The following is a 27,069-nucleotide window of genomic DNA, read 5'->3' on the forward strand; positions in this document are numbered from 1 at the left end:
GGCAGTGCGTGCGCCTCTCCCTCCCCCCGCACCCGCGGCCGGGTGGTGAGGGCCGGAGCGGCGGGGGCGGGGCCGGGCGCGGGGGGCGGGGCCGGGCGCGAGCCGGTGGCGGAGGAGGAGGAGGAGGAGGAGGAGAGGGAGCGGCAAGATGGCGGCGGCGGCGGGGCCCGAGCCGGGCGGCAGCGGCGGCGGCGGCCTGGGGGGTACGGGAGGACCGGGGGGGGCCGGGCGGGGGCGAGCGGGGGGGGCGGGACCCGGGAGGGGCTGGGGTTCGCGGGCGGGGCCGGGCCGGGCCGATGGGGGGGTCCCGGGGTGAGGGGGGGGGGGAGCGCGGCCCCCGCCCCCGCCGCGCCTCAGCCGCGTCCCCGGGGCCTGGGGGGGATCCGGGGGAGCCGGGGGGGGGCTGGGCCCGGGCCCCTCCCGTGCTGCCCCCCCCGGGCCCGCTCCTCGCGGCTGGGCCCCCCCGGGCAGGTCTCAGCTCGCGGTTGGCGGGGTCCCTGCGCTGGGAGCCGCGGGGGTTTTGTGTCCTGTCACGCAGGGAGGGGAGCGGGGGGAGAACAGAAAGGCGGGGGGGGGGCGTTCGGTGGGGGCCTGGCCCTGCCCCTGCCCTCCTGTAGCAGCCTTTGGGGGCCGTTTGCTGGGCGCCCCGTGAGGGAACCGACCCTCATCGTCACAGCAGGGCTGTGGGAGCGCTGCTCGGCCGGCAGCCGGGTGCAGGTGTTGGATTTTCCACCTTCCGAGCCGGGTCCGGGCACCTCACACACCGGGAGGTTTTGGAAACGTGTCTCTGGCATCCCCGCTTGGTCTTGGTTCAGCTCAGCAGCGGGCAGCGGAGCCGTAGGACCTGTTGGGCCCATAAAGCCGGTTCTGGGAGGAGGGGGAGGCTGCCTGGAGCTCTGCTGGGGCGGCTCGGGGCCAGGCCCTGGGGTCTCCTCGCCCCGCTGTGGGGCTGCCTTCCAGAACGGGAGCTGCTCCCTCTGCCCGTCCCCTGACCTGGGGAGGAGGAGCCGGCTCCAGGGAGCTTGCAGGGCTCAGAGGGTTTCAAGAGCTTTACTTGGCAGAAAACATGCGAGTGCACGAGTAAATCTCTTCTCCCTTCCTGCTGGAATAATTGCCATTGTTTGCTTTCCAGGTAGCTAGGTGTTGGCTAACGCGTTTCCCACAGGATTCGAATCCCAATTATGAAAGAGGCTCTGCGTGACGTGTGCGATACGTGCGGGACGTTGCCTTGCTCCATCCCTGGCGGTGCAGGCGCTGAGCCCTGGCGCCGTCTCGGGGAGACCGGGGCCTCTCTCCGGGCGCTCGCCCCCTTCCCCAAGCTGGGGCAGTTCCCTGGGAGCAGGGGCTCAGGGGAGCTGCGATGGGCACCTTGTGGAGCTCCTGGGGCTGGCGTCCTGCGCCGAGCCTGGGCCTGGCTTGGCTGTCACCATGGTCCTGGTGGTGTGAGGCCCTCGCTGGTCTGGCCGGGCGTGAGTTCTGTGTGGTGTCAGGGCCGTGAGCAAGCACCGGGCTGCAGAGGTGACCAGGGCTTCGCTCTGCTGTCTCGCTTTGGCCTCGGGGCCGTTGCGTGAAGCTCGCTGAGAGCGGGGGGAGCAGCTCTGCGGGCAGGGGGGAACGGTGTTCATGGGGACGTGAGGCTTTTCGCCATGGTAAACCTTAACCCATCCCGGGCCCCACCAGGGCTTGTTGTCCACCCTCGGTGGCACACGGCGTGGTTCGCCCTGGGGGCTGATTACTCAGCTACCGGCCTCTTCCAGCTGAAATAAAGGGGACGAGAAGGATTCGAGTCCCACCCTTCCTCCTCCCATCCGCCCCCTGCTCCTCTCCTGCGGCCCTGCCCTGCCGCATGCTCGGCTCCCCGGGGAAACACCCAGGAGGATTTCTCATTTTGCTGCTTTCACTTTGAAGCAGCATGTGCCAAAAATGCTAATGTGGGATTTCAGTTGTTTGCCTCTTTGTGCCTTCGGTGCAGCGACTGCTTTGTAATTACGGATCTGAGAGAGTTGAGAGTTCATTGTCACCCTGGCTTCAGGCCCCTCCCTGACATCCACAGACAAAAGAATCGCTCTCAAAATGGCTCAGTCACTTCTGTGGGCAGGAAAATCCTGCCGACACCTCTGCAGTGAGCTGAGAGCAGGCTCCCGAGCCCGCGCTGGAGGCGTAGCACACCCACAGAGCCTCAGCTCCCCCCCTCCGGTGCCTGCAAGGGGGACAAAGCCTCGGGCCCACCTCGCCGAGACCGAGCACGCGGGAGGAAAGATCGGTTGATTAAACAGAAACATCTGAATGGCTCATCATCCTCGGGCTTAAAATAGGACGTCAGATGACTTCGAGTCTCGCCTCTGTTGTAAAAGTCTCTTCTTGACAAACATTCATGGAATCTGAGGAGGCCTCGGTGGCTGTCGAAGGTCGGCAGCGTGAGCTGGGTCCCGCTGTCACCGGCCCTGCTGGGAGCGCGCCGGTGGCTGTGGGACCTGCTTGTGGTGCCCCGGCCCTGGGCAAAGCTGCCTCGTCTTCAGGATGGAGACAAAGGATCGCCGTGGAGAGAACAAAGATGAGCCCTGGCTCGGCTGAGTAACGCCAAGCGCGCCCGTCTTCCGGCAGCTCATCCAGCAAAGCAGCGGCGAGGAAGCAAGTGGGGGCCGTGCGCTTTGGTGGGGGCACCAGGGAGCCGTGGTGCCACCTCCTGAGGTGTCCGAATTCCCCTTTGGGAAGTAAAAGCCGCCTCTCCAGGGCGTTGAAGAGCTGCTGGCGCGGGGGCCCCGCGATGGAGCGCGATGAGAGGTGCGAGCCGCTCATGGCCGTCTCGCTCGCTGTGCGAGTGCAGTGATTAAACGTGCGACCTCGCCACGTCCCTGCAGGCTCTGCCTTGTTTAAGGCAGAGTGCTCCCGGGGCAGGGGATCCCTCGCGCCTGACCTACATTTTGTTCTCCTGGAGAACGATCGTTTGTCTTCCCCGGGGCGCAGCGCAGGGGCTGTTTCTGCAGCACCCCTCAGCAGGATGAGCTGCAGGAGGAGCGCTTTAGCCTTTGCTGTGAAGGTTTGTATCCCCAGCGTCGGTCTGACAGCCCTGAAGCTGCCTGCGAAACCCGCCAGCACCACGGAAAACGCAGCGACAATGCGTTTCTTGTGTAGGTGCTGCTGGGGAGCAGGTGAAGTTGTAAATTGTGGCAGTGTTCTCGTGGAGACGTGCGGTAATGCCGAGCTGTAACAGCGGTGGGCTCGGGGCAGCTGCGGGATTGGTTTTCAGGTGGCAGAAGCTGTGCCTGCAGGTCCAGCTGCCCGGGAGCGGGGCTCTGGGTCCCTGCGGCTGCGGGCAGGAGTTTCCAGCAGGTATCCCAGGGAGCGTTCTTGTCTGAGGGCTCCTTGGGTCGCAGGTGCTAAACGCCTTCAGCAAACGCTGCAGCCCGCCCTGGAATGCGGCTGGGAAAGCTGAGATCCTGTCGCTCCTCCTCCCCTGGGATATTTTTGCTCTGAAGCATCAGGAAAAGCAATAAAACGAGCACTCGGCGATCCGGCAGCTCGCTGGGCTTCGTTAGCGGTGCTGAGACGTCCGCGTCGCCATCGTGGGGAGCTGTGCCCACCCCTGCCAGCCTGGGGCAGCACGCAGGACAGAGCAGGCTGCTGCTTCATCCATTTCTGGCTTCGTCTCGGTCCCTACAAAGCGCTGGGCACCTTGCACTGTGCAGCTGCAGAGTGGGGCTGTGTGCATGGGTTGGATTCTGCCCGGCCTCCTGGAGTAAGAAGCTGCCTCGTTGCTCCAGGCTGGGCATGCCGACCTCCCCAAACAGCCTCTGGCAGCCTGCTGCTGAAGGGAGCTCGAGGACGCATTTGCTGTTCCTGTAAAACAGCGAGAAGAGCCCAGATAAAATTACCAGAGTCTGCATCTTCCCTATCTGCCTGGGCTTCTTCCCAGCAAGTCCCCTGCTCGCTGCGGCGTCCACGTCAGCAGAATCCAGCAACTCGAGGAGCGTCCTGCACCGCAGCCAGCAGGCTCGTGGAGCGAGCGGAGGAGAGGAGGGAGATGCGCTGAGCCGGGGCAGTACCAGCGGTGCGGGCATCGGCCGGGGCTGCCGTCTGCCAGCAAATGGTGGCAGCAGAGACCCCCGAGAGCCTGCAGCCAGCACGTGGGAGCTCTTTGTCTAGAGGCCGAGGTCACGAGCTCTCCTGATGCGTTTGGTTTAATGTTCTTAACACCATCTATTGGAACAAAGCTATCGAAGGGGTCTCGTCTTGGTTAGGAGCGAGGTGTTTTCCTTGTGGAGTTTGGATCTTAGCTAGGGAAAATAGGATTTCTTTTTGTGCTTTCTTGGGAAAAACACCTGCTGTTTCTTCGAGTAGCTGAAGTATCGGTTCCCTGTGTAACCTCTTTGTTTTTCCTTGTATAGATCTCAGCTTTTTGTGCTGCTCGGTGAAGTCATTTCGAAGAGGTAGACGGATTGCATAAAGCATGGTTTCCTCCTCTCCAGTAACCAGCAGCAAAATGCCACCTTACATAACTGGCTTGGCTTGCGAGGACTGACAGAACTCGGTGTTTTTCTCTAAACAAGCTCAGAGGAAGGCTGCTCCCCCCTCACCCAATGCTGTTTTACTGACACGTGCTGTGGAAGTGCTCTCCTGGCGGCTCGGTGCCTCTGTGTGTGCCGGCAGCGCTGCTGCCGCTGGGTTTTCTGCTCTCAGCTCTGCCTGGCCTGTGCTTTGCAGAGAAGCAACCTCCCTGCCACGTCCGCCTGCGGTCCCGTGGGGCTGATCCCGACAGGCTTTTTGGGGGTGCCAGGTGGAAAGGTGCATCGCAGCATCCCAGAGCAGGTGGCGAGCCGTGGCGTGGGGCTGCTCTTCTGCTGCTCCCTGACTCTGAGCACCCAGAGCGGTACCTTTCTGGGGAGAGCCCGGCTTTTTTTCTAACTGCAGCCTCTCCCATGCTGGCTGCTTGCTGGGGTGAGACAAAACCCTAAAGTTAGCAGGAGGACGGAGGAGGAAGGGGAGCGCATGCCAGTGTGACGTGTCCTGGCGCTCGGCTGGCCCCGCTCAGGCGCTGGAGAGCTGGGCTGATGATGTGTTTGGGTGTGCTAACATTTTCACTTTTTATTTTCGTCTAAAATGTGAAGCGCAGCTAAAATTTGTCTGAGCGGCTCTGTTTAAAAATAGAGCCGAGCGGGGATTTGTCCCGGCTGTGGCAAATTAGCATGCTCGTGTGCCAGACAAAGGAGTGAAGTGTGAACCTGACCCGTGTGCCTTGCTCCATGCTCCGGCAGCAAAGCGTTTGTGCGAGCCGACTGACGAGCTGCCATCATCACAGCTTCTGTTGAGCTTTTCTTCCAGTATCTGTTCCCTGGATGTATGAATTTCTGGTCCCTTGCTGCTGACGAGGCTCCCGGACGGCTGAGGCTGGAGGAGGGCAGGCAGCCTCGGCCTCGGCTTCGTTCCTCTTCCGTAAACGGCTCCGAGGGGTGCTCTGAGACTGCCCCGGGGATCGGCCCCACTGCCATGAGGGAGAGGAAAGGGAAACCTTTAGGGACGTAGGGAATTGGGGTTTGGATGGGACCAGCTAACCTTGCTCTGTTTGCTTTGTCTAGAATTAACCGCTCGGATCCCTTCACTGCTCGTGGTGCTGCTGGGGGGGCCGTGGGACGCGGGCTCTGAACCGAGGCTTGGTTTGCGTCCTCGGAGCGCTTGCTTCGTGCGATGAAGGCAGCGTGGCAGAGATCTGCTCTGCTGCGGGTCCTGCGGCGAGGGAGCTGTGGTTAAATCCTGGTGGAATACAGCCTCGCACGGATGATTAAATATTAACACAGCTAATCTCCAAGGTGATGAGGCTGGTGGTGCTGCTTCGGGATTGCTTGAATCCTGGGGCTTTTAGAGGTTTCAATTTACATAATTACAGATACTTGTTTAAAAAAGGAAAGATGTAATTGCTGCTGAACAAGTGCTGCGTCGCAGCGCCCGGGATGCTTGCCCTGTCCCTGCATCCTGACTGATCTTGGCAAGTTGCATGGTTGGACTTGGTGATCTTGGAGGTCTTTTCTGACCTAAATGATTCTGATTTTAAGGCCAAAAGCCTCGAGGCAACGCAGTCTCCTGTGCTGGAAGGGGAAGGAGCTGAGCTCTGTTGGCTCCGGGCTAGGGCAGGGGCTGGGGCCCGGGGAGCACCCGGAGCATCGGAGCCGTTGGGACAAAGCGCCCGGCTTCAAAGGGAGCCCGGAGGTGGCAGGACGGCTTGGGCAGTCCTGCTGTGCTTTGCTTAATGACATGCGTTTGTTGTGTTGTTGTTTTCTTGTTTAATATGTATGGAAATGAGAACTTTGATCGGTCGATAAGGGGAGCAGAAGGCTGCTGGGTTTTGCTGCTAAGTGCCTCTGTTCCTTTTGCTGCAATGCAAATCCTGCTCGAGGAGCTGGCAGCGCCAGGCTGTCCGCAGCGTGGAGGGGCTGTGAGGGCGGTGGGTGGGCGCAGGAGCACCGAGAGGGCTGCGTGTGGCTGTGCCCAGCCTGGCAAAACAACCGCTGGGCCCCGGGCAGTGTGGGTCCCCGGGACGGGGGGTGCTGGGGTCGCCCGGGAAGGGTGCTGGGGTCCGGCCGGCCGAGCGGACCCCAGCCCGTGGCTGTGCTGCCGTGTGGGCGCAGGCAGGGTCTGGAGGGGTGAGCAGTAAGCCAAACAGCATTTCCTTGTGGCTTGACAAAAACCCTCTCTGCTGTAAGGGGAGAAGCTGGGAAGAAATCAAACATGAGTCAGTGCTTTTCAGACGCCTGAAATCTCTGGAAGCGAGGCGCTGTGTCTTGCTTTTTTTTTGGTGATGCGTGATAATGATTAACTCTTTCTGAGTTTGTCTTTGTTGTTTTGACAGGATCATCTACTTTCAAAAAATCGCTCACCCCTGAGGTAAGTTTCTGATGGACAGACTGGCCAAGAGAATCACTTCTGAGGGAAGGCTCAAAATGCCCAATTTCAGACTTAAATAAGATTGCAGAGAGCAGACAAGGGTAAGCCAGGCAGTGGTAAGTACAGTAAGTTGCAAATATTCCTTTGGGAAATGAGAGGATCTCTCCTTACGAAGAGAATCTGCCCTTAAAAACCCAGCTTGGGACCGAGCAATTCTTGTGCTACCAAAACACCAAATAGGTATCCTGCCAAGAGCAAGACATTCAGGTTGTTTTGACTGAGAAACACCAGCTAACAACAGCATGTGTTTAAACAGAAGAGAATGAGTCAAGCAAGTTCTTGGGGCGTGAATCAGAGCAGAATTCAAAGCCTTCCTGAGCTGTTTCCTCAAAGAATTAGCCTTACTGGCAACAGCAGGGTGGCTGGCTGGGGTTGGGCCAAACTCCCTTAGAGCTGATGGGTTTGTGATGATGGCGATTACAAAACAAACCCAAAAATGTCTTCCATGGCTGAAAGCAGACCCCTCGGGCTGGGCCTCAGGCAGGCAGGAGTCAGTCGGCTCTCTGGAGGCCTTCCAGCACCGCTGCTGCTCCCTGGGCAGGCCTGGCTGGGGCCTGGGCCTTCAGCAGGGAGCGCACAGCTTCCAGCTCAGAGAACAGCAGAGCTAAGGACGGGCGGTTCTGGGCAGCCACGGGCCTCTAAGAGATCGTGAACACTTTGTTCTCACCGTCTTTTACTCTATTCCTAGATGCCAGGTTCCTCGGGCCAGCCAGGCTCACAGACAATAAAAAAAGGGCACAGAGGAGTGGATTCCACGGGCGAGACTACCTATAAAAAGGTAGGTGCTCTCTTGCACAGCTCAATTTTGTTGTTTTCCACAACACAAACGCCGCCCAGAACAGCAGCATCTAACGAGGTTCAGTGTTAGGCATTTGTGGTGGTCCCAGAAGAAGATCTGAAATAAGCACAGCCTTCCGAGCTGGAAAACCAAAGGACTGGATATGCACTTCTCAGGCAGCTTCTCCTGTAGCCTTCTAAAAGGGGAATTATTTTTAAACTTTGCCTGTTAGCAAGGGCAAAGGCCTTCTTAGGCCTCTCCTGGCTTATTGGGTGCTTTCCGTGCTCTTTGGGTACAACAGTTCCTACAGATCTTGTGGCATTACCGGAATTTGCTTTACAAAAGAGAGATTGTTGGGAAATTAAAATCTGAATCCCTGAATCTTGTTCTTGGTTTGGTTGCTGTATGTTTAAGCCAAGTGAAATGTCCGTGAGCTGCTGTACACAGATCCAACTTGCACCTGTTCTGCAGCATCAACATTTCCAACAGGCGTTACAGCAAAGTTCAGATCTCTGTGCTCTGGGAGCTGACAGGCCGTATAACGTGGGGGTGTTGAGCAGATCTCAGCTGGGCTGTGCTGGGAAAACAGCCCCTAGCATGAGCTAGACTGAAGCACGTCTCAGTGGCCTGAGATGAGATCATGTGCTGTGCAGACAGAAGAGGACTCTTGATGTAAGTGGCTGTTACAAGAACACAGTCTGGCATTGTTCTCGGACAGCTCGTGCACAGGATGCAGGAGTGAGATTCGTGTCTTTGCTCTGTATTTTTAAATGACAGTGAGCTGCTTAAGGTTAAAGAGCCACGACCTAGCAAGGTCAGAGGAAGGAGGTGGCAGCAGACAGAAGTGTGCATTGTGTGCTGGCCCTGCCTGCCTTGCCCTGTAGAAGACCTAAGTCTGCCCAAGCTGGGGAAGGGTAAACTTTGAACTGTGTAGCTCCACGACCTGGCAGGCTACGGTGACAAGATGCGTCTTTATTTGTAGGGGAACGAGATAGTCTGTCCCTGGAAGTCTTTCTTCTCTGTCTGCAGGTTGTACAGATGAGCGCTGTGGGAGGAGGAAATGGAATTCAGTCTTCTGAAGGCCAGCTGGGTATTGATAGTTCAAGTCCTTTTCAGCTCAGGTAGAGTGCAGGAGTCGAGCAGGATGTGATCAGGGATGTAGAGGCGCTCCGGCAGAGCGGGCTATTCACTGGTTTGGCAGCAGCTTCAGTGTCCTGTCATCACAGCACGCTGGGGCCTGATCAGTCCTGCACCCTCTCTCTGGAGCAGACTGCCATAGGACAATGCATCCAGGTCATTGGGAAGGAAATGAAGGAAGCTGTAACCAGCAGGTGTAAAACTACCCTAACTGGAACTAATGGGTGTAAAATACCCCAGTTTAACAGTGCTGCTTTAAGCTTGGGGCTCCCTTTTCTTTTTAACTCCTTTCATTCCTGTTTCCAGTCCGCTGCTTTGCGTTGCCTGACTCATTTTCTCTGTCTCTCCAGACGACATCATCTGCCTTGAAAGGTGCCATTCAGCTGGGCATTACACACACAGTTGGAAGCTTGAGCACCAAACCTGAAAGAGATGTTCTCATGCAAGATTTCTACGTAGTAGAAAGTATTTTCTTCCCAAGGTGAGTGTTTGCTTTCTCTTCTGTGTCGTGCTTTGGTAGTGAGTAGCAGCACTAGTTCCTAGCCCTGTTTGCATGTTAGGAAGTGGCACCAAACCCGGGCAGTTGATTTCAGGAGTGAGCACAGGTCTCCTGAGCAGAGCCGCACCATGTGCTGCTTATGGACCAGCTCTGACACCTGCCTGTGACCTCCTGTCTCTGAAGAGGTCCGGCTCTTCCCCAGATGTGAGCACCTTTGCTCTTGTGAACAACTGCAGGCTTGCTGTTGTGCGTGCATCCTTGTGTCCATCCTGGGTGGGTGCTTTTTGGCCCTTGAGTGTGTTAGAGGCAGCCAGCCAGTGGGTGGTTGCTTTTTGGGTAGTCTCTTAAGAAACCTGACAAATGCAAATACCTGTATGCCCTTCTGTCCTTGATCAGTGAAGGGAGCAACCTGACCCCGGCTCATCACTACAATGACTTTCGGTTCAAAACCTACGCTCCAGTGGCCTTTCGTTATTTCCGGGAGCTGTTTGGGATCCGACCTGATGACTATCTGGTAAGGTGTTGGTTGTACCAGGTTCCGATTTGTTGCATGCTCTGTGATGGGTGTTCCCCTCCTCAGAGCTGTGGAGTGCTCTGCAGGCACAGCGCTGGATGCTGTCTGTGACCCTGGGGTTTGACTCTGTTGATCTTTAAAAGGAAGAGCCTGTGCACTGCAGTTTTCCGTTGATGTCTCCTTCACCTCTGCTTTCTCATCTTCTTCTCCTCAGTACTCGCTCTGTAGTGAGCCACTCATCGAACTTTCTAACTCCGGGGCCAGCGGATCCCTCTTCTATGTATCCAGTGACGATGAGTTTATCATCAAAACAGTTCAGCACAAAGAGGCTGAGTTCTTGCAGAAGCTGCTGCCTGGCTACTATATGGTAAGGCGCTGGGGTGAGACTTTCATTGGAAGCTAGGGAAGTGTCCCCCTTGTGTACAAATGTGCTACGTGCTGCCTGGTAGATGCGAGTGGAGGTTTGGTCTGTGCCTCAGCTGACTGACAGCTTTTGTCTCAACTGTCCAGAGGCAAAGACAGTCACTGAAGGACACAAACTGCCTGGGTACCGCAAGACTAGGATAGGAGTCTTGCGTTGCACGTAGTGACTTGGGTGGTTGTAGAAGATTGCAGGCTTTGTGACCAGCTGTGAGCTGTCCTTTCTGCAGTGTTACGCCAATGGTGCCTTGTACTTACGTTTCCCTTACCAGAATTATGCTTGGTTCTGTCTACAAAGCTGAAGTATTCCGCTGTAGATTCTGATTTTAGGTTTCTATATATGGAAGCAGCAGCATTGGGAGTAAAGGCATGTTAATTTTATGAAAGCAGTTACAGGAAAAAAAGGCTTTTTTAGTTTGGAGAGAAATCGGATCCCACCCTGAAGCGTGATGTGTGTGTGATCCGACTGCTTCATGTCTTTTTACAGCCTGACCTTTTCAAGGCACCTCTGTAAAGGGGAGTTTAGCCATGAGACAGCCCTGCCTTACAGAAGTGCCTTAGGACTTTTGATACTGTTGGAGCCATTAACTGAATTCTCTAAACTGTTTCTGAACCCACAAATACTTTTGCTCTGATTATACCTCAAAAGCACATTGTTTATCTTCAAAATTCTGTCTAATGTCTTCCACAGCCATGACAGTTTTGATCTGTTTGTCCTGATGTACTTAGCTTGACCTAAGTGCCAAATTTAAAATGGCTAAGCACAAGATCATCCTTTGCCCTGCGGCCTCCCCAGCTTAGCTTCTGTGTGAGTGAGCAGCAAATTCCTTTTGCGTTTACAAGCTTTATCTGACCCATTCAGCTTTGCAAAGAGGTTATTAGCAGTAGGCATCACCCATCTGTTCCCCATGCTCACCTGCTCATGTCTCTTAGCTTCTTTGGTGATGGCTTTGAATCATTGCCATTTCCATTTCAGCTTAGAAGCACAGGAAGGAGCAAATAAATCCTCTGAATAGCATGTGAATAACCAGGATGGCTTTGAAGGTATTTGTGTTTTTGGCACTTTAGAACTTGAACCAGAACCCAAGGACGCTGCTGCCAAAGTTTTATGGCTTATACTGTGTCCAAGCTGGGGGCAAAAACATTCGGATTGTTGTGATGAACAACCTTCTGCCACGCTCTGTGAAAATGCACCTGAAATACGACCTGAAGGGCTCCACCTACAAACGCCGAGCATCCCAGAAGGAACGGGAGAAGGTCTTCCCAACATACAAGGACTTGGATTTTATGCAGGACATCCCTGATGGCCTCTTCTTAGACTCAGACATGTATAACGCTCTGTGCAAAACGTTACAGAGAGACTGTTTGGTAAGTGGAGGGGTGAAGAGTAGTATGGAGAGATCTTTCTTTTTTCTGAGCCTTTTCCATTAAAAATGGGGTGGCAGCTGTCATTCTCGTAGTCTCTACCAGGGGTGTTGACTAGAGAACTTGTTTTTTCATGGTGGTGGGGACAAGAAGACCTGGAGCCCAGTTGCACACAGCTCTGTACGTCGAGGCAGAGGACAGAAGCATTGTCTCCTCTCCCTCTGCTCGGGTTGCACTGTGGAGCAGGGCAGGATCTGGGGAGAGGGGCAGGAGACTTGACTGAGCCTGGGCTCAAGCTGTGAGCTGCCTCTGAGCAGCGATGCAAAAATCAGTGGTATCCCCGGGTTTTGGTCTCTTTCTGCAGAGGAGGAATAGCAGTGGTTTCCCTGTAACTCCCTTTGGCATCTGTAGATGAGCTGAGTGTGCACAAGCAATGGATTAAAAGTCATCCCCTCTATACACTTGGGGCTCTAGGCAGAAATGCTGACTGCACCGTTGCAAATGTCTGCTCTGACAGTTTCCCTGGGCTTGCAGTACTGAATGAGCCTTCGTTGACTTTCTGCCCAGGTCCTGCAGAGTTTTAAAATCATGGATTATAGCTTGCTTGTGGCAATCCATAACATTGATCTGGCACAGAGAGAGCACGCCTTGGCAGATGGCACGTCTCAGGCCGATACGCGGCGACCCGCTGCCCAGAAGGCCCTCTACTCCACGGCCATGGAATCCATCCAAGGAGAGGCCCGGCGAGGTGGCACCATAGAGACAGATGACCAGTAAGTTCGTGTCGGTGTGGCTGTTCTCACTGAGGTACTGTCAAGAGCGAGGAGTAAAAACCAAGCTTGCCTAATGGAGACTTCATTTAGATGCAGACTGGGCTCTGTAGGATTGCTGGACAGAGAATTCTCAATATCAAATCTTCTTGTGCTTTAGCTTTGGCTTTGACTTCCCTTCCTTAATGTGCAAAAGATCTTTTGGCCTTCCAGGTGGCTTAGAGAGTTCTCTGCTCACCAGTTTTTGGCAGCTTCAGATAGCTAATATCCATCTGTCTCCAAGAGGCATAGTGATTGCTTTGTTAGATCAGACTAACAGCCCATAAAGTCCAGTTGCCATCTTCGGTATGGATGGTGGTAGGTGCTCTTTGCAGTTGCTTGGTCTCTTCTCCTGAAGGAGTTGGGATTAATCCTCGTCTTCAGTAAGACTGGCATACAGACAGGAAAGGGGGGCAGTTCTCGGGAGGTTTAGTGAACTTACTGAAATGTTCTGCTCTGATTCGTTTTCCCCAATTTGTTAGCTGAACAGGAGGAGCCTCCTGCGTGTTGATGCTTGTTAAATAGTTCGCATAATACTCAGCCCACGCCAGGCAGCCTGAGAGAGGCAGCAGGGTGTGAGAACACCCTGTTTCATGTTTGTGCTCTGTCTTCTTCTAGGATGGGAGGCATTCCAGCCCGTAATGCGAAGGGCGAGAGACTGCTCCTTTACATTGGCATCATTGATGTGCTGCAGTCCTACAGGTAAGAGACGTTGAGTAATGGCTGCGTATCACCTAAGAGTGAAAATCACTTCACAGCATTGTCTGTCCCTGCTTGTTTGTCAGGACTGGCTTTCAAGAAAAAAATATGTTTTATTAACCACCTTCATTTATTTTTATTTTCTTGAAGTTGGGCTTTTGGGGATTGCTTTCCAGGCCTTGTTTACCATACTTATTTCATGTTCCCAGAATGGATTTACTCTCATGAAGTGTTTGTTGTTTTTTTTTTTGTATGCTGTGGTTGTTGTGCACAGGCACTGTGCAGGAAGTGGCGAGGGAAAAAGTAGTGGTGGCTTAAAATGGCCATAACCACTTCTCCCTATGAAAGTAAAAATAGGTGTAAGGCTTACCTTCTATTTATATTCAAATGCAATATACAGGAAGTTACATACGTAGAGTCTGTTAAAAGTCATAGCAAGTTAACTATCCGTGTTAATTACGCCTGTGAAACTCTCCACTTGCCCCCCAACTCTGCCCCAAAACACTGAAGCTGCGGTTTCACAAGGTGTGAGGTGCTGTTCCAACAGCTCTGAGGGCACAGGGCTTGCTCTACCACGGCTGTGCTGATGGCCCAGCGCTAGTTCTCTTGTCTTGTGCTGACTCTGGTGCTTTCTGAACCCTCCCTCAGGGTCACTCCGTTCACTCACCCTGCAAAGACAGTTTTCTGCTGAATTAGGGAGCTGAGTCACCTCTTGGACAGATGCAGTGAGCAAAGTTGTTGTAAAGGAAGCCTGGGACCGCGCAGCAGGGACAGGAAAGCAGTGCAGGACAGTGAGCTGTTGGGGCAGCCCCGGCAGCTGCAGAGTGGGACAATGGAGAGAATCTAAAGCCAGAGCAGTCAGTTGTTTGGGGTGTTTGCCACTGCTGTCAAAAGGCAGGCTCAGTAATGAGTGAGCGTTACATCATACATGGATTGGTTTGGAAATTGTTCTGAATTCTTTCCTTTTCAGATTTGTCAAGAAGCTAGAGCATTCTTGGAAGGCCCTTGTACACGATGGGGTAAGGAGTAAAAACTTCCACAGTTTAATTTGTTTTTCAATAATACCAGCTCACTGCGCACAGGATCCTGGTTTCCTAAGGAGCACGTGTATTTGCCTTTTAAAATAAAAGTAGTATTTTCTAGGTAGTGTCAGATTTGTTAATGCTTTTCATCCACTTATTTCTTAACAAATATCGATGGCTTTGTATGTAAGGCAGAACTCTAATCTGTTTCTCACAGCTCTCTTGGCACTGTGAGAACCCGACTGTTCCTAGTCCAATGTAACATGTGTCAAGGTTAGCAGTGGGAAAGAAGCTCGTGTTAACTATAATCCCTTACTAATTAAGATTCACGTGTTAATGTTTATCCCTTTTAGGACACTGTGTCTGTGCACAGACCCAGCTTCTACGCCGAAAGATTCCAACGGTTCATGTGCAACACAGCATTCAAGAAAATACCACGTAAGTACCTCTGTGCAGGCGTACCCCTGGCAGTTGCCATTGTTTCTGGCTTCTTGCACAGCAGCTGTGGTTTGGGAAGGTGAATGACAGCATATAGGACCTCTAGGAAGTCTGCTGTGCTATGTCACCTCTTTCTTCCACCTAGATTGTTCTTGCCTCACAAATGTGACATTATAGGAGCTGTTTCTTCCATCAAAATGTTCCTTCAGAGTACAGCCCTCGTTCCAGTCTCTGTCACCAGAAAGTTGCTGTGTCAGGTCTTTTACTCCTTCCTGAGTACGGGGTGTTACTAAAGTGCTGCCTTGTTCTTTGTCTTTAAGTAAAGCCATCCCCTTCTAAGAAGAGCCGGTCTGGCACCGCAGTTCCTCGTCGAAGCTGTCAGGGAGGAGTGCCTTTCCAGTCACACATGTCATGTGAGACAAAAGCACAAGTAACGACAGAGGTGGATGTAGAGCAAGGTTGGTACCTGGGTGCAAAAAAAAATAAAAATCCTAGCAAAGTTCTTTTTCAGCTTGTATTTGTCTAATCAAAGCTTTCTGCCTCCTGAGCTGTGCAAGACGCCTCCGTGTGGTTCTGCAGTCCTGCTAGGGGCAGGGTCTGTTTTCTGGGTTCATAGGTGCCAGAAACTGGGCTGAGGCTGTACGGCAGTCTCAGGTGTCTGGTCTCTTCCCAACAGCACATGCCATGGGATTTAGGTCAGTTGGGCTAGGCAGGCCTGTGGAGCGTCAGACTCCAAGCAGAGAACTGAAGGCAGGGCTGTTTATTCAGTGCTCAAATGTCTTAGATGTCTCGGATGGGATCCAGCTCAGATCCTGACCCGTGGCTAGTGTGTTCTGGTGATGGAACAGTCTGTGCTTCAACTCAGGTTCCCACCTTGGTCGTCCAGATCTCCTGCCCAGGACTCTGCCAGTAGATGAAGCTAACAGCGATTCCGTCGCGACGACCCTGTCCACTTCTTCCTTGGGCAGCGGAGGCCTCAACTCGCCTGCAAACAGGTAAGGCTCTCGCTGTTCTGGTGCATGGCGGGCCAGCAGCTCCTGTGAGTCAGGTTCATGAGCCACAGGGGGGCTCTGTGCTGCTTTGTGGTGCATAGTTTTTTGGCATGTTTGCGGAAATACCCGTTCGAGTGGTCCTTCTGTGGTGATGAGCAAGTTCAGTTCTGTCAGTTCAAGCATGTTCGGGGGGCATTTTGTCACCATTCCTGCGTGCAGTCTTTTGCAGATGACGTGATCTTGCATCTTCTGCTTGGGCTGTGCGGGGGTCCCAGTGGCTTTTAGTCCCTTGTGCGTTCTGTATTTAATGGCTTTGTTCTGGAGCTGAGATAACTGTGCTGGTTGAAGTGAGTTGGTGGAAGTGGCACTGCCAGAATGTACTGGAAGAACTTGAACGTGGCGATGGATGGTACTGAAAGTGACCCAGCTGCCTTGCTGCACTTCTCAGAGCGTTGGGCTCTCTCACCACTTAGTGATTTGGAGAGCGTGGAGCTCCTGCAGCTCCTCAGGGAAGGAGGCTGCAGGGATGTGTGCAGGCACAGCGCAAAATACCTCAGGAGCTGAAGTGCATGGAGAGCTGTGAGGGAGAGGATGGCTGCCTGTGAATGTTTTGTGTGTTGCTGAAGTGGTCGAAGAGTACGAGGAGGAGCTGTGGTCAGAGAACGATCCCTTGCACAGAAGTTTTTCTGAGGTGTTAACTTCTCTTCCTTGGAAGCGATCATAAACCATCTATCTTCATCACTCCTGACACATTGTCCTGCATCATGGCACTGATCAAAGTGCTGCTCTGTCCTGAGCTGCAGGAGAACGAGATAAATTTGTAATTAACACCTTTTATTCCCTCTGTAAAACCTGGAAACTTCTCAATAGGGATCCGAAACCAGAGCTGCTCCTTTCCAGTACATCAGCATGCTTGAGGCATTCTTTTTACTTAACTGCAGGTCTCTCTCCTTCAATCTCTACGTAGGTCAGTGGGCGTACAAGTGCATAAAGCTGACAGCTCAGCAAAGGATTTGACTAGAGCAGCTACCGGCATCTTCTTGCCTAGGTGAGGGGAGGACCCAGACTGCCTGAAACCTGTCTGGAGGGTGTGTTCAGGGAGAGGTACCCGGAGATGTGGCCTGGTGCTTTTTGCTGGCCAGTGGTTACAGTTTCTGTACGATTTGCTCCCAAAATGCGGCACTGTAGCAGGGTGGGTCCCTGTGCGAAGACTCGGCCATCCTCGGCGTGTCTGTGAGGCTCGTTGGTAAAACCTCTCCAGATGGAGTCCTTGCAGCTCGTGGCTCTGGCGCTGTTTGTGGTCTGGTGTATGGGATCAGCCCTGCAGCTCCTCCGAGCTCAGCCCTGGGTGGTTCCCCGGGTGCCAAGCCCGATCTGTGTTTGTCCCAGTGCCTCTGGGGCCGAGCACACCGCTTCCCGTACCCTGCAGGCACTCGAGCACCTGCTCGCTTACTCTCTGCCAGCAAAAAAAGTGTCAGCAGGCAAAGGTACTGAAATCGAGGAGAGGAGGCTCATGTTTTCTCCCATGTGGGATCTTTAGGGCCTTCGGCTCTGTGAGCTCCCCGCGTTGAGCCTGTTGTCAGAGGCTTAAATCCACTTGTGTGGTTGTGGGAGAGCTGTAAAGCTCTGCAAACCCTGAAAATGGAAGCAATTTGCAAATTACTGATTTTTTGTTAATGATGTAACTTGTTGAAAGGGTTTAAAAAGGAATTTTCCCTCTCTACAGAATCCGCTGGTCTAGTGGGGTGTTTACCACTCCTTGGGGGGGGGGTGACCTCTTAAATCCCTGCCCTGTGCGAAGGGGAGGGAGCCCACCTGAAGGAGCAGGCGGGGGGGGCAGGCAGGATCCTGCCTTTAAGGAGGAGCTCAGCCTTCCCGGGGGTGCTCACACAGCCTCGTGGCTGCCGCCCTGTTGTGGCCACGTGCAGCCTGTGTGCTGGAGCCGTGCCCTTTGTGGTGGCGTGAGCGGAGCGCGCAGGCGTGGGTTCCCCCCGGGGTGCTGGGTGCTGGCGGAGCTGCCTCTCCCTGCCCGGCTGCCTGGGCTGGGCCCGGTGACTGCTCCAGCACCACCGCCCCCATCCTGGGGCCGAGCACCTGCTGGCTGCAAACCCCGAAGCTGCAGAGGAGGGCGTGATGCTGAACGAGGGAGGAAGACTTCCTTCGGTATGCAGGGGGCTGCCAGCAGCCTGCCCTGGTTCTGGGAAGGGCAGGGGGGCTGGGACGGCCCGGCTCTGGCAGAAGCGTCGCGGTGTGTGAGGAGCTGAAGCACCACGTGCTGCTGTGAGCATCGGCTGCCGACCCGCGTCCCTGGCAAGGAGTTCCAGGGGTTGTCGGTCTGTGTTTTAGAGGGGCTCCTTTTCTCTGTGCACTGTGTCCTGACAGGCGCTGTGTGCACACGGTGATGCATCCTGCAAGCACGACGTAGCTCACCGTTGTTGCACAAGAGGTTTGCCAGGGGCTTTTTCAAACAGAGGTGCCTCTGCCTGTAGAGGCTGAGGCTTGCTGTTCTGCGGTGCTTCGTGGGTACTTTGACCCTGGACTGTTTCCACCCGGGAGCATTTTCCTGTCGATGAGGTGCCTGAGGACTTGTGTGAAGAATTGCTGACAAAAAGTGCTTGTTCCTGATGTATGAAGTCACCTGGACTGGGGGCTTGATTTTTCTAGGTGTTGTTTCAGGTGCCTGGCCCTGCAAGGATCGTGTTGCCTGTGACTGTACTAAACCTGCCTAACAAAGCCTTTGTGACGTGCTGGGATCCAGTGTGCTGGGTGCAGCAGGGCAACCAAGAAATGTGACTTATTGACAGCTCATTCTTATAAACTGCTTTACAGGTCTCCCCCTTCTGTTTCCCCAGCGGCTCCCCAGGGCCTTCAGTACCCGAGCACTCCTCAGAACTGAGGGAACAGTTCGAAGACCTGCAGGAGACGGAGATAAGCTTCGTGAGTACTGTGCTTCTGCGGAGGGTGCGAGCAGGGCTGTAGGTGGGTGGGCAGTGACTGGCTACGTGGCTCTGGTTCTGCTGCTCCCCAGAGGTGCTGGGAGCACAGGCGTGGAGCTGTGTGGGTGAGAAGCGACCGGAGCAGGAAACACGTGTTCGTTTTCCTCCGGTATGTGACAGCTCGGTCTGCCTTGTGCTGGGCACTGTTCATCCTCTTAGTGATAATCTGCTACCCCTAAAGCCTTACATTAGATAAGGTGGGAGGCAAAGCAGAGACCTTTCTCTTTTCCAAGGGCCAAGAGTGGGTTGGGCGGCAGAGATAAAAGTGGGTGAAGCTGACCCAGACTTTGCTGTCCTAGCGGGGGAGGACACACTCACAGCCCCTCCTGTGTTAGTGTAAGGCATTGGTTTGGGAAAGCCTGACCAGGAGTGAGCTCAGCATCCCCATTTGCTTTGCCTCTCCCGGGGTGGAGAAAGTTCAGCAGACCAGTCAGGAAATCTCTGCTGCTTTTCCTCAGCATCTCCCCTCTTTTCTCTTTTCAGTGAGGCAACACCGAGGCCATTGCGATGGAAGCAGATGGTTCTGTGCTCTGCGTGGTCTGGAGTCTGACAAACCTTCAGCCCCCGTTGCTGACTTTTTTTTTTTTAATTTTAGAAACTTTATCTGGACTGAAACCTAAAAGCTGGAAGGCTGGGTTACACATAGCGAGGTAGTGTTATATGAGGCTGGGCCAGCACAGCTGAGCCTCAGGACGCCTGAAGTCTCCTTACCGCAGAGCGCATCAGGCGCCGCTGTGTCCCCCCTGTCCTCCTTGCTTTTGAAGCCTGGCAGGAGCAAAGCAGGCTGCTGGGAGGAGGAGGAGCTGCTCCACATGGGCTGAAGGCCTCTGGAAAAGGGATCTGACTTTCAGGGAGTTATCTACTTGTGATGCCAACACCACAAACCTTGCAAGAACAGGCAACTCTTCCGAGTTCTGGGGGGAAACGGGCATTAGAAGCTCAGTGGGGCAGTTTGCGACAGAGCAGTGTTTTGTTTTGTATTTTAAACGAGTTTTTAATTTAAAAGTTTCCTTGAATTCAGTCATATCACTTCTTTTTAGTCCTGCAGTATAGTCATTCTTTTTTAATAAATAAGCTTCTCAGTGTTCTACCAGAAAATGCCCCGGGTGAGAGGCAGCGAGGGGCGCTGACCGCAAGGAGCCCTCTCCCCGGTACCTGCTCCCGGTGGCAGTCGTCTCCTGAGACAGCGAGGTGGAGAGCAGGGGTGCTCTGTTGTGCTCCCTAGCCTGGAGGATTTTGAAGATGAAAGCTTTTGAGATGTCAGGGAGGTTTTGGATTGCATTGTCCCTTGTTCTTGAAATGAGTGTCTTTGTCCCTGCCATGTTTGCTTCCCCTCAAAGTAACTGATGGAGGGAGATCTTTGTAACGGGCACACTTTTTAAAGCCTTCAGTATTTCTTAAGCAAATGGACCAAAACTAGCCTGCTCGGTTCCCTTCCCTGCCCTCCAGCCTGCTGTTACGTTCTGTTGTGGGCACCGCTGGCAAAACTTACGGTTTTTATAGCTCGGCTCCCTTTTGATATCTCCGCCTGCAGCCTGGCCAGCCGTGCAGAACCGTGCGTGGCACCGATGCTCTCGATGGCTCAGGATGGAGATACCTGCCTAAACGGCTGCCTGCTGTGTGCGCTGAGACAGACGTCTGCCTCCACAAGAGTGCGGTGCATTTTGAGCCCCATTTAGAGAAAAAAAATAAAGCTGGAGGCATGGTTCTGTCGTGGCCATTCCCCCTGTGCGTGAGGCTGTGGCGACGCCTCCCTGACACGGGCTGCAGACACTTCCTAGAGATCTCAGAGATGTTGGACTGATCTTTATTTTCACTAAATGCTTTTTTAAGAAACGAAGTGACTCTTCCCCATGTTCCTGGTGGGTTAGAATCCTCTGTTCTTTTTTATATAAAAAAGTAATTTAAAGTTTGCCCTTGCAGCAGTGCAAGGGGTTTCTATGCTAATTAGCAATGATTGCTAAGGAAACCAAGAATGTAGTGGTGTAGAAGGGGATGTTTTTAGTTGATGTTTCAGAGCCAAGTCTCTTCCCACCTTCCACTTCAAGCTTTTAATTAAAGTGGATGTGACGCAAGCTGATATTTTTTAAGAAAAAACTTCTTTTTAAAAAATTTTTTTTTGAAAGACCAAGTGGAATGGCCTTACTCCGGATGATCCGGATCCAGAGGGGTTTGCTGGAGTGTGAGAACAGCCTCTGCTCGGAAGCTGGCTGTTGGGTTCTCAAGGGCTCTCAAACCTCTCGACACCAATCATCGTCCCAGCGAGACCTGTGGGTGGGAGGAAAGATCGGTTCCGGGACACCTCGGGTGGATCTTCCTTTCTCCCTCCCTGTTACCTCTGACTCTACCCCGCAGGTTACACTTTATAGCTGAAATAACTGTCTATATTAGACACTGTTTCTTACCTTCCCTCCTAACTTTTTTTTTTTTTTTTTTTTTTTACCAGGAGGGAAGAAAACCAAGTCTCAATTTTTTCATGATTTAATATTTATGAACTTGTATTTAAATGTTTTTTTTTCTGTTTTTTTCTTTTTTTTTTTTTCCTGGGGATAGTTATTCAGTGAGTAGGGAGATGGGGGTGGGGGGTGGCATTTATATATGGGAATTATCAACCTCTGCTTTGTAATGGGTTTTCAGAATAACTGCTATTGTTATTTTTTTTTGCGATTGAAAGTGGCAGGCAACTGCTTTTGTCTTTTGAAACCTCGCGTGGCTTTTCTCTGGCGGGGAAGGGGGCTTTGGGTCTTACCAACGGGGCAAGAGCAGGGAGCAGCCGGGATCCCAGGCTCTCCTGCCCTGCTCGCCCTCGGTTCTGGCATCGCCACCGGCACCGCTTCGCCGCCTGGACCTGTCCCCATGGAGCAGCTCGTGCCGTGTCGTGGACATTGTCATGTTACCCATGTACCATTTGTTGTCATCGGCTGTCTGTGATGCCTGCAGCCCCGCTGCCCTGCGTGGCAGCTAATACAGCGTGTGACCTGACCCAGCCTGCCTCTGAGCCTGCTTTCTGGGGGGCCGGGGTGGGCAGGGAGGGGGTGGCGGTGGCCAAGGGGCCCGCAGCACGAGGGGGCTTCCTTTGTCTCTGGCTGTAAGGCCGGGGGCTGGCCCGAGGAGCCCCGTGTGCCCCGGAGGAAGGCGGACTGGAGCAGTTTGGGCTGGTGAGGGCCGGGTCAAGGCCGCGTTACGGGAGCTGGGCAGCCGTAAATCCACGGTCCTGGTGGGATCCGAGGGAGCTGGGGGAAGTCGGTGCTGGGCCACGATCTGGTGTCTTGGGTGAGCCGTGGGGAAGGGGAAATGGCTGAGGGCTGGAGGGAAGCAAACAAACGGCCCTCCGGCCAAAAAGGGCAAGAAGAGGCCCGGGCAGCCTCGCTCCATCCCTGGCAGGGGCTGGAACAACTGGGATGTGACCCGCTGGGGGTGCAAACAAACAAACAAACAAACTATTTATTTATTTATTTATTTATTTATTTATTTAAACAAACAAACAAACAAACAAACAAACAAACAAACAAACAAACAAACAAACAAACAAAGGGAGCGACGGGGCCGGGCTCCTGCCTCGGGGAGGACCTGGGGGGGCTCTGCTTGAGGGGCCGGGCGGGGCCCAGCTTCCGGAGGAGGCGAGGCCCCTCCGCGACTACAACTCCCGGCGTGCCTCGGGGGGGCCGCCTCGCCCCGCCCTTTCCAAGACGGGCGGCGGGGATTGGGCGGCGCCGCGGAGCCAATCGGCGAGCTCCCTGCTGAGCCGGCCAGGGCCTCCGTGAGGGAAGGGAGGCAAGATGGTTCTGGAGAGCACCATGGTGTGGTGAGCGGCCCGCGGCCACCGCCGGGCACCGCCGGGCACCGGGGGCGCCTCCCGACCCCCCCCTCCAGCCCCCGCCCCGCGGCGCAGCCCGCTCCGTGCCCCTGGGGGCGGCCGGGGCCGCCGCGGGTTTCCCTGAGTCATCCCCGGGGGAGCGGGGCGGGGGCTGGGGGGGGCAGGGCCCGGGCTGGGGGGGGCGCTGGGGGTGCCCGGGGGGTACCCGGGGTGTCGGGGGGGGGGGGGCAGCGCTGCCCGCAGCTGCGGGGCTGACCCCGCGGTTCGTTTTGTCATCGCAGCAGCGCCTCGGGCCCGGCCCGCTGCGGTGTCGGTGCCAACAAAGGCCTCGATGGGGGTGGGGAGGGTGAGATCCGCGGGGTCCGTTGGTCCTTAGCCCCCTGCCCCACGCCCGTTTGAAGGAGGCGCCGCCAGCCCCCTGCCCGCTGCCAGCCCCCCGTGTGCTGACTGTGTGGAAACGTGGCTGGGGAAGGGTCTCAGCCAGCCAGCCGGCTCTGCAGGAGAAACATTCCCCCGGTCTTAAAGCTAAAAACGCTCTGGGAGCACCCCGTGGGGAGGTCTTGCTGTGGGGCTGGAACGAGCTCTCAGGCTCACCTTTGCAGCAGCCCTGCGTTTTGGGGTCGCGGGGGGGGGTGGGGGCCCGGTTCCAGGGGCGCTGTGCTGTGGCTGCAGCCCTCAGCCAGACACTGTGGGGCTTCTGCTGCCTGCGCACAGGACGGAGCCGTGGGGTTTGTGTGCCTGCACCTCTCCTGCGGCTGGGGTCCCGCTGGGTTGTGGGGCTCGTGGCGCTGCTGGCAAAGTGCAGGCTCCTGGGGCTCCACTCGGCCTCCTCGTGCTGCTGCGAGCCCAGGGCTGGCTCTGAGCTGAAAACCTGGGATCGCAGGGGCAGCCCCAGCTCAGCTCCCGGGGCTGAAGGGCTGCGTGACCCTGGGTGCGCTGTCCTGGAAAGCACCTCAGGGATGGGCCTCAGGCCTCTCGCTTCCCCTGCGCTCTGTGTTTCAGCGTGGACAACAGCGAGTACATGAGGAATGGGGACTTCTTACCCACTCGCCTGCAAGCCCAGCAAGATGCTGTCAACATCGTGTGCCACTCGAAAACCCGCAGCAACCCCGAGAACAACGTGGGGCTCATCACCTTAGCCAAGTACGTGGGGTCAGGCTCGCTCCTGCATCGCCACGCTGAAGTGTTTGGGTGGCTCTTGGGAGCTCCCCTCCAGACCCATCCTTTTGCGGCCTTGGGTCCCAGAGGGTGGCAAATACGGGCAGAGTGGTGGCTGCAACTAACGGCAGCCCTGAGGGGGTTGTTTGTTCCTCGGCTCTTCTGAGGTCTGTAGGACTTTGCTGCCTTTTTGAACTCCGTCTTGGCCAGAGTTGATTCAAGCTGGCCAGTGGGCTGGGGAAGCAGCCTTTGCACAGACCCGTTACGTGCCTCGTTTGTGTAGGAAACCAGGCTACGAGTCTGGCCCCAGAACTCGCTGACCTGGCAAAGCCAAGAGCTGGCAGACGTGGAGCAGGCACCAGCTGCGGGGAGGGAGGGTTTCCTGCTCCCGGGGGGGGTTCACAGGGGAGTTCTCAAGTATGAGATCACCAACCTGCCTGTGTTTGTGTTGCAGTAACTGTGAAGTGTTGACCACGCTCACTCCAGACACAGGACGGATCCTTTCGAAGCTCCACACGGTGCAGCCCAAAGGGAAAATTACCTTTTGCACAGGGATCAGAGTCGCTCACGTAAGCGGTCGTCTTGGTCACTTAGAACTGTGTCTGCACTGTGCTCTGTAACTCCTGCGGCCTTGGTGTGTCCTGCTGATGGCTGGGGCATGGGGAAGTTGTTCTGTTCCTGCCTCTACAGCTGAGTAAGGAGCAAATTGTTTGGTTTTGCTGCTGTTTCCCTGTCTGCAAAGTGTGGATGAAACTTGCTGTGTAAGATCCAACAGGAAAGCCCAAAGTTTAGGTCTGGGGGTTCGCTTCAGAGGGACCTGGCAGCTGCTTCACAGGGCTCTGGCCACACTGCGCAGCAGCTGAAGCTGTCAAAATGGCATCTGGAAGTGAAAACTGAATTTAGGCAGGTGGCTCGAAACTGCCCCTGTTGGAATTTGGCCACGAGTGGTGTAATCCCACTCGGTTTGTCACCAGCTACTGAGAAAGAACTGTTAGAACTCTGGCTGGGAGAAAGGTCCCTCCCAGCAACGTCACCGCAGGCCGAGCGGCGCAGCGCTGTGACCGAGGTGTTAGCAGGGCCCGCCTGGCTGTGGGTTTGGGGGGAGGAGTAGCTGCGTGTTGCCCGCAGCCCAGTGATCTCTGCTGCTTTGTTTCTGTCGCTGTGGGTTTAGCTTCCTGCAGGGCGCCTGCCCCTCAGCTGCTTCAGGCTGGGGGCCACTTGCTGCTGAGAAGCCTCCTGGCATTTGGTCCCAGTCTTCCTGCAGGGCACCCACCTGGAAGTAACAGGGGTGCCTCCCGGCCGTCCTTTCCCCAGAGCTGCTTGTTCAGTGCGATGTGACTTTTGTTTTGTAGCTGGCTCTGAAGCATCGTCAAGGCAAAAATCACAAGATGCGGATCATTGCCTTTGTTGGAAGCCCTGTAGAAGATAACGAGAAAGATGTGAGTAGTGCCAGTCAAAAAAAAAAAAAGTCTTTGGCCCTGCTCTGCACTGAACCTTAAATCAGATTTCCCTTTTGTTCCCTGCCCTGTGCTGAGAGCAAGGCTCTGTGCCCCCGCACAGAGGGTGTGTGACAGAGCCCCTTGCTGGCAGAGTGGCTCTCGGCTGGGAGGGTTTGAGACTGGGAGGCTGATCCTGGGCTTTGTGTCTCGGGGAGCACATCCCGGGAGCTGTTGCCTGGCTCCTGATGAGCTGAGGTGTCTGTAAGAGAGCTGTGGGCAGTCAGCAGCTGGTGCTGCCGTGTCTCCTTGCAGCTGGTGAAGCTGGCGAAGCGTCTTAAGAAAGAGAAAGTCAACGTGGACATCATCAATTTTGGAGAAGAGGTGAGATGTGTGCTGCGCCCGTGGGATTAAGATCCAGGCTTTGCATTCCCTCCGGCCCTTGGCTCCTACCTGGGCACACGAGGGAAGAGCACAAGAGCTCCCAGCCCCTCTCCCTGCCCTAGGAAGCCAACACAGACAAGCTGACGGCCTTCATCAACACCTTGAACGGCAAGGACGGCACCGGCTCCCACCTGGTGACGGTGCCGCCGGGGCCCAGCCTGGCCGACGCCCTCATCAGCTCCCCGATCCTGGCCGGGGAGGGAGGCGCCATGCTGGGCCTCGGCGCCAGCGACTTCGAGTTTGGCGTGGACCCGAGCGCCGACCCAGAGCTGGCTCTGGTGAGATGGGGCCATGGTGGCTGCACGCGCTGTGCCAGGCAGGGGACGGCTGGGGGTCCCTGTGGGCTCCCCGCTCAGCGCCGGGCCCGGCCCCGTGTCCGCAGGCACTGCGCGTCTCCATGGAGGAGCAGAGGCAGCGGCAAGAGGAGGAGGCCAGGAGGGCTGCGGCCGCTTCTGCAGCTGAAGCTGGGATTGCAGCCACCGGCGGGGACGGTGAGCGGCTGGGCTGGGGGCGAAGCCGCTCTTGGCAGGCCGGGGGGTGCGGGATGTGTGAGGGCCGTGGGGCTGCCCCAGCGCCTTGGGAAGCGGGCGCTGGTTGTGGCACAGCCCTGCACAGCTCAGCAGCCGCTGGGGTGCCGCACGGGAGGCAGCCTCTGCCCCGAATGCTGGGCAGGGCTCAGGCTGGGGCCTCGTCGGCTGCTGCCACAACTCCCCGGGGGTCGCGGGGGGGACGGGAAGGGTTTGGCGCGGCACCGGGGGGGGTTTGGTGCCGGGTTGTGAGTCTGGGCTTTGTGTGCGCAGATTCGGACGATGCCCTGCTGAAGATGACCATCACCCAGCAGGAGTTCGGCCGCGCCGGGCTGCCCGACCTGAGCAGCATGACGGAGGAGGAGCAGATCGCCTACGCCATGCAGATGTCGCTGCAGGGGGCAGGTGAGGCCCCTTGGGGGGGGGGTCGGGGGGGGGCAGCTCCCGGACCCCTCCGTGCCCCAACCGGGGCCGTCCCCGCGCACGGGGGGCTGCGGCCGGGTCCCACCCCGCTGCCCCCTCGTCCCGCAGAGTTCGCGCAGGCCGAGGCGGGGGAGGTGGACGGCGGCGCGGCCATGGACACCTCGGAGCCGCCCAAGGTGAGGCCGGGCGGGGGCTGGGAGGGGGCCGGGGTCACAGCGGGGGGGGCTGGGGCTGGGCCCGGGCCCGGCCGCCCGGTGCCGCCCCCCCCCCGCTGCCCGCCCGCCGCCGCCCCGCAGGAGGAGGACGACTACGACGTGATGCAGGACCCCGAGTTCCTGCAGAGCGTCCTGGAGAACCTCCCGGGCGTGGACCCCAACAACGAGGCGATTCGCAACGCCATGGGCTCGCTGGCCTCGCAGGCCGCCAAGGACGGCAAGGAGAAGAAGGAGGAGGACCGGAAGTGACGGGACGAGCCCCGCCCCCCGCCCCGCGCCGCGCGCCAATAAAGGGCCGACCGCAGCCGCCTGGCAGTGCTTGGGGGGGCGGGGAGGGGGCGGGGCTCGGCGGACGGGCGGCGGGGGCAGCCAATGGGCGGGCTCTGGGGAAGAGTGGGCGGGGCGGAGCCTGGAGGATGGGGGTGGGGCCGGCGTGCGACA

The 27,069-nt window shown here is 56.0% G+C and overlaps 1 protein-coding gene across 1 annotated transcript; it reads left to right on the forward strand.

Annotated features, from left to right (window-relative positions):
• The first annotated feature begins 133 nt into the window (after positions 1–133).
• Positions 134–26,932, forward strand: LOC137845414 (putative PIP5K1A and PSMD4-like protein). Its single transcript, XM_068662575.1, has 26 exons — positions 134–203; positions 4,389–4,430; positions 6,845–6,879; positions 7,628–7,717; positions 9,205–9,335; positions 9,750–9,867; positions 10,082–10,234; positions 11,356–11,655; positions 12,220–12,425; positions 13,080–13,163; positions 14,131–14,179; positions 14,536–14,620; positions 14,941–15,078; positions 15,486–15,615; positions 16,580–16,660; positions 18,465–18,549; positions 22,379–22,413; positions 23,428–23,568; positions 24,038–24,152; positions 24,936–25,022; positions 25,335–25,403; positions 25,526–25,741; positions 25,846–25,954; positions 26,264–26,395; positions 26,522–26,589; positions 26,710–26,932. The coding sequence occupies exons 1-26, from the start codon at positions 149–151 to the stop codon at positions 26,875–26,877; spliced, it is 2,922 nt and encodes a 973-aa protein (XP_068518676.1). The 5' UTR covers positions 134–148; the 3' UTR covers positions 26,878–26,932.
• The last annotated feature ends 137 nt before the right edge of the window (positions 26,933–27,069 follow it).

Source organism: Anas acuta, chromosome 28, assembly GCF_963932015.1.
Source record: "Anas acuta chromosome 28, bAnaAcu1.1, whole genome shotgun sequence".
NCBI classification, from domain to species: domain Eukaryota; kingdom Metazoa; phylum Chordata; class Aves; order Anseriformes; family Anatidae; genus Anas; species Anas acuta.

Bases quoted from the DNA above. Each gene is read 5' to 3' on its own strand.
- LOC137845414 (XM_068662575.1), top strand. From the start codon at position 149: ATGGCGGCGGCGGCGGGGCCCGAGCCGGGCGGCAGCGGCGGCGGCGGC. The intron at 14,180-14,535 runs GTAAGGAGTAAA...TATCCCTTTTAG, and splicing joins AGGCCCTTGTACACGATGGG to GACACTGTGTCTGTGCACAG. The intron at 24,153-24,935 runs GTAAGCGGTCGT...TTTGTTTTGTAG, and splicing joins CAGGGATCAGAGTCGCTCAC to CTGGCTCTGAAGCATCGTCA.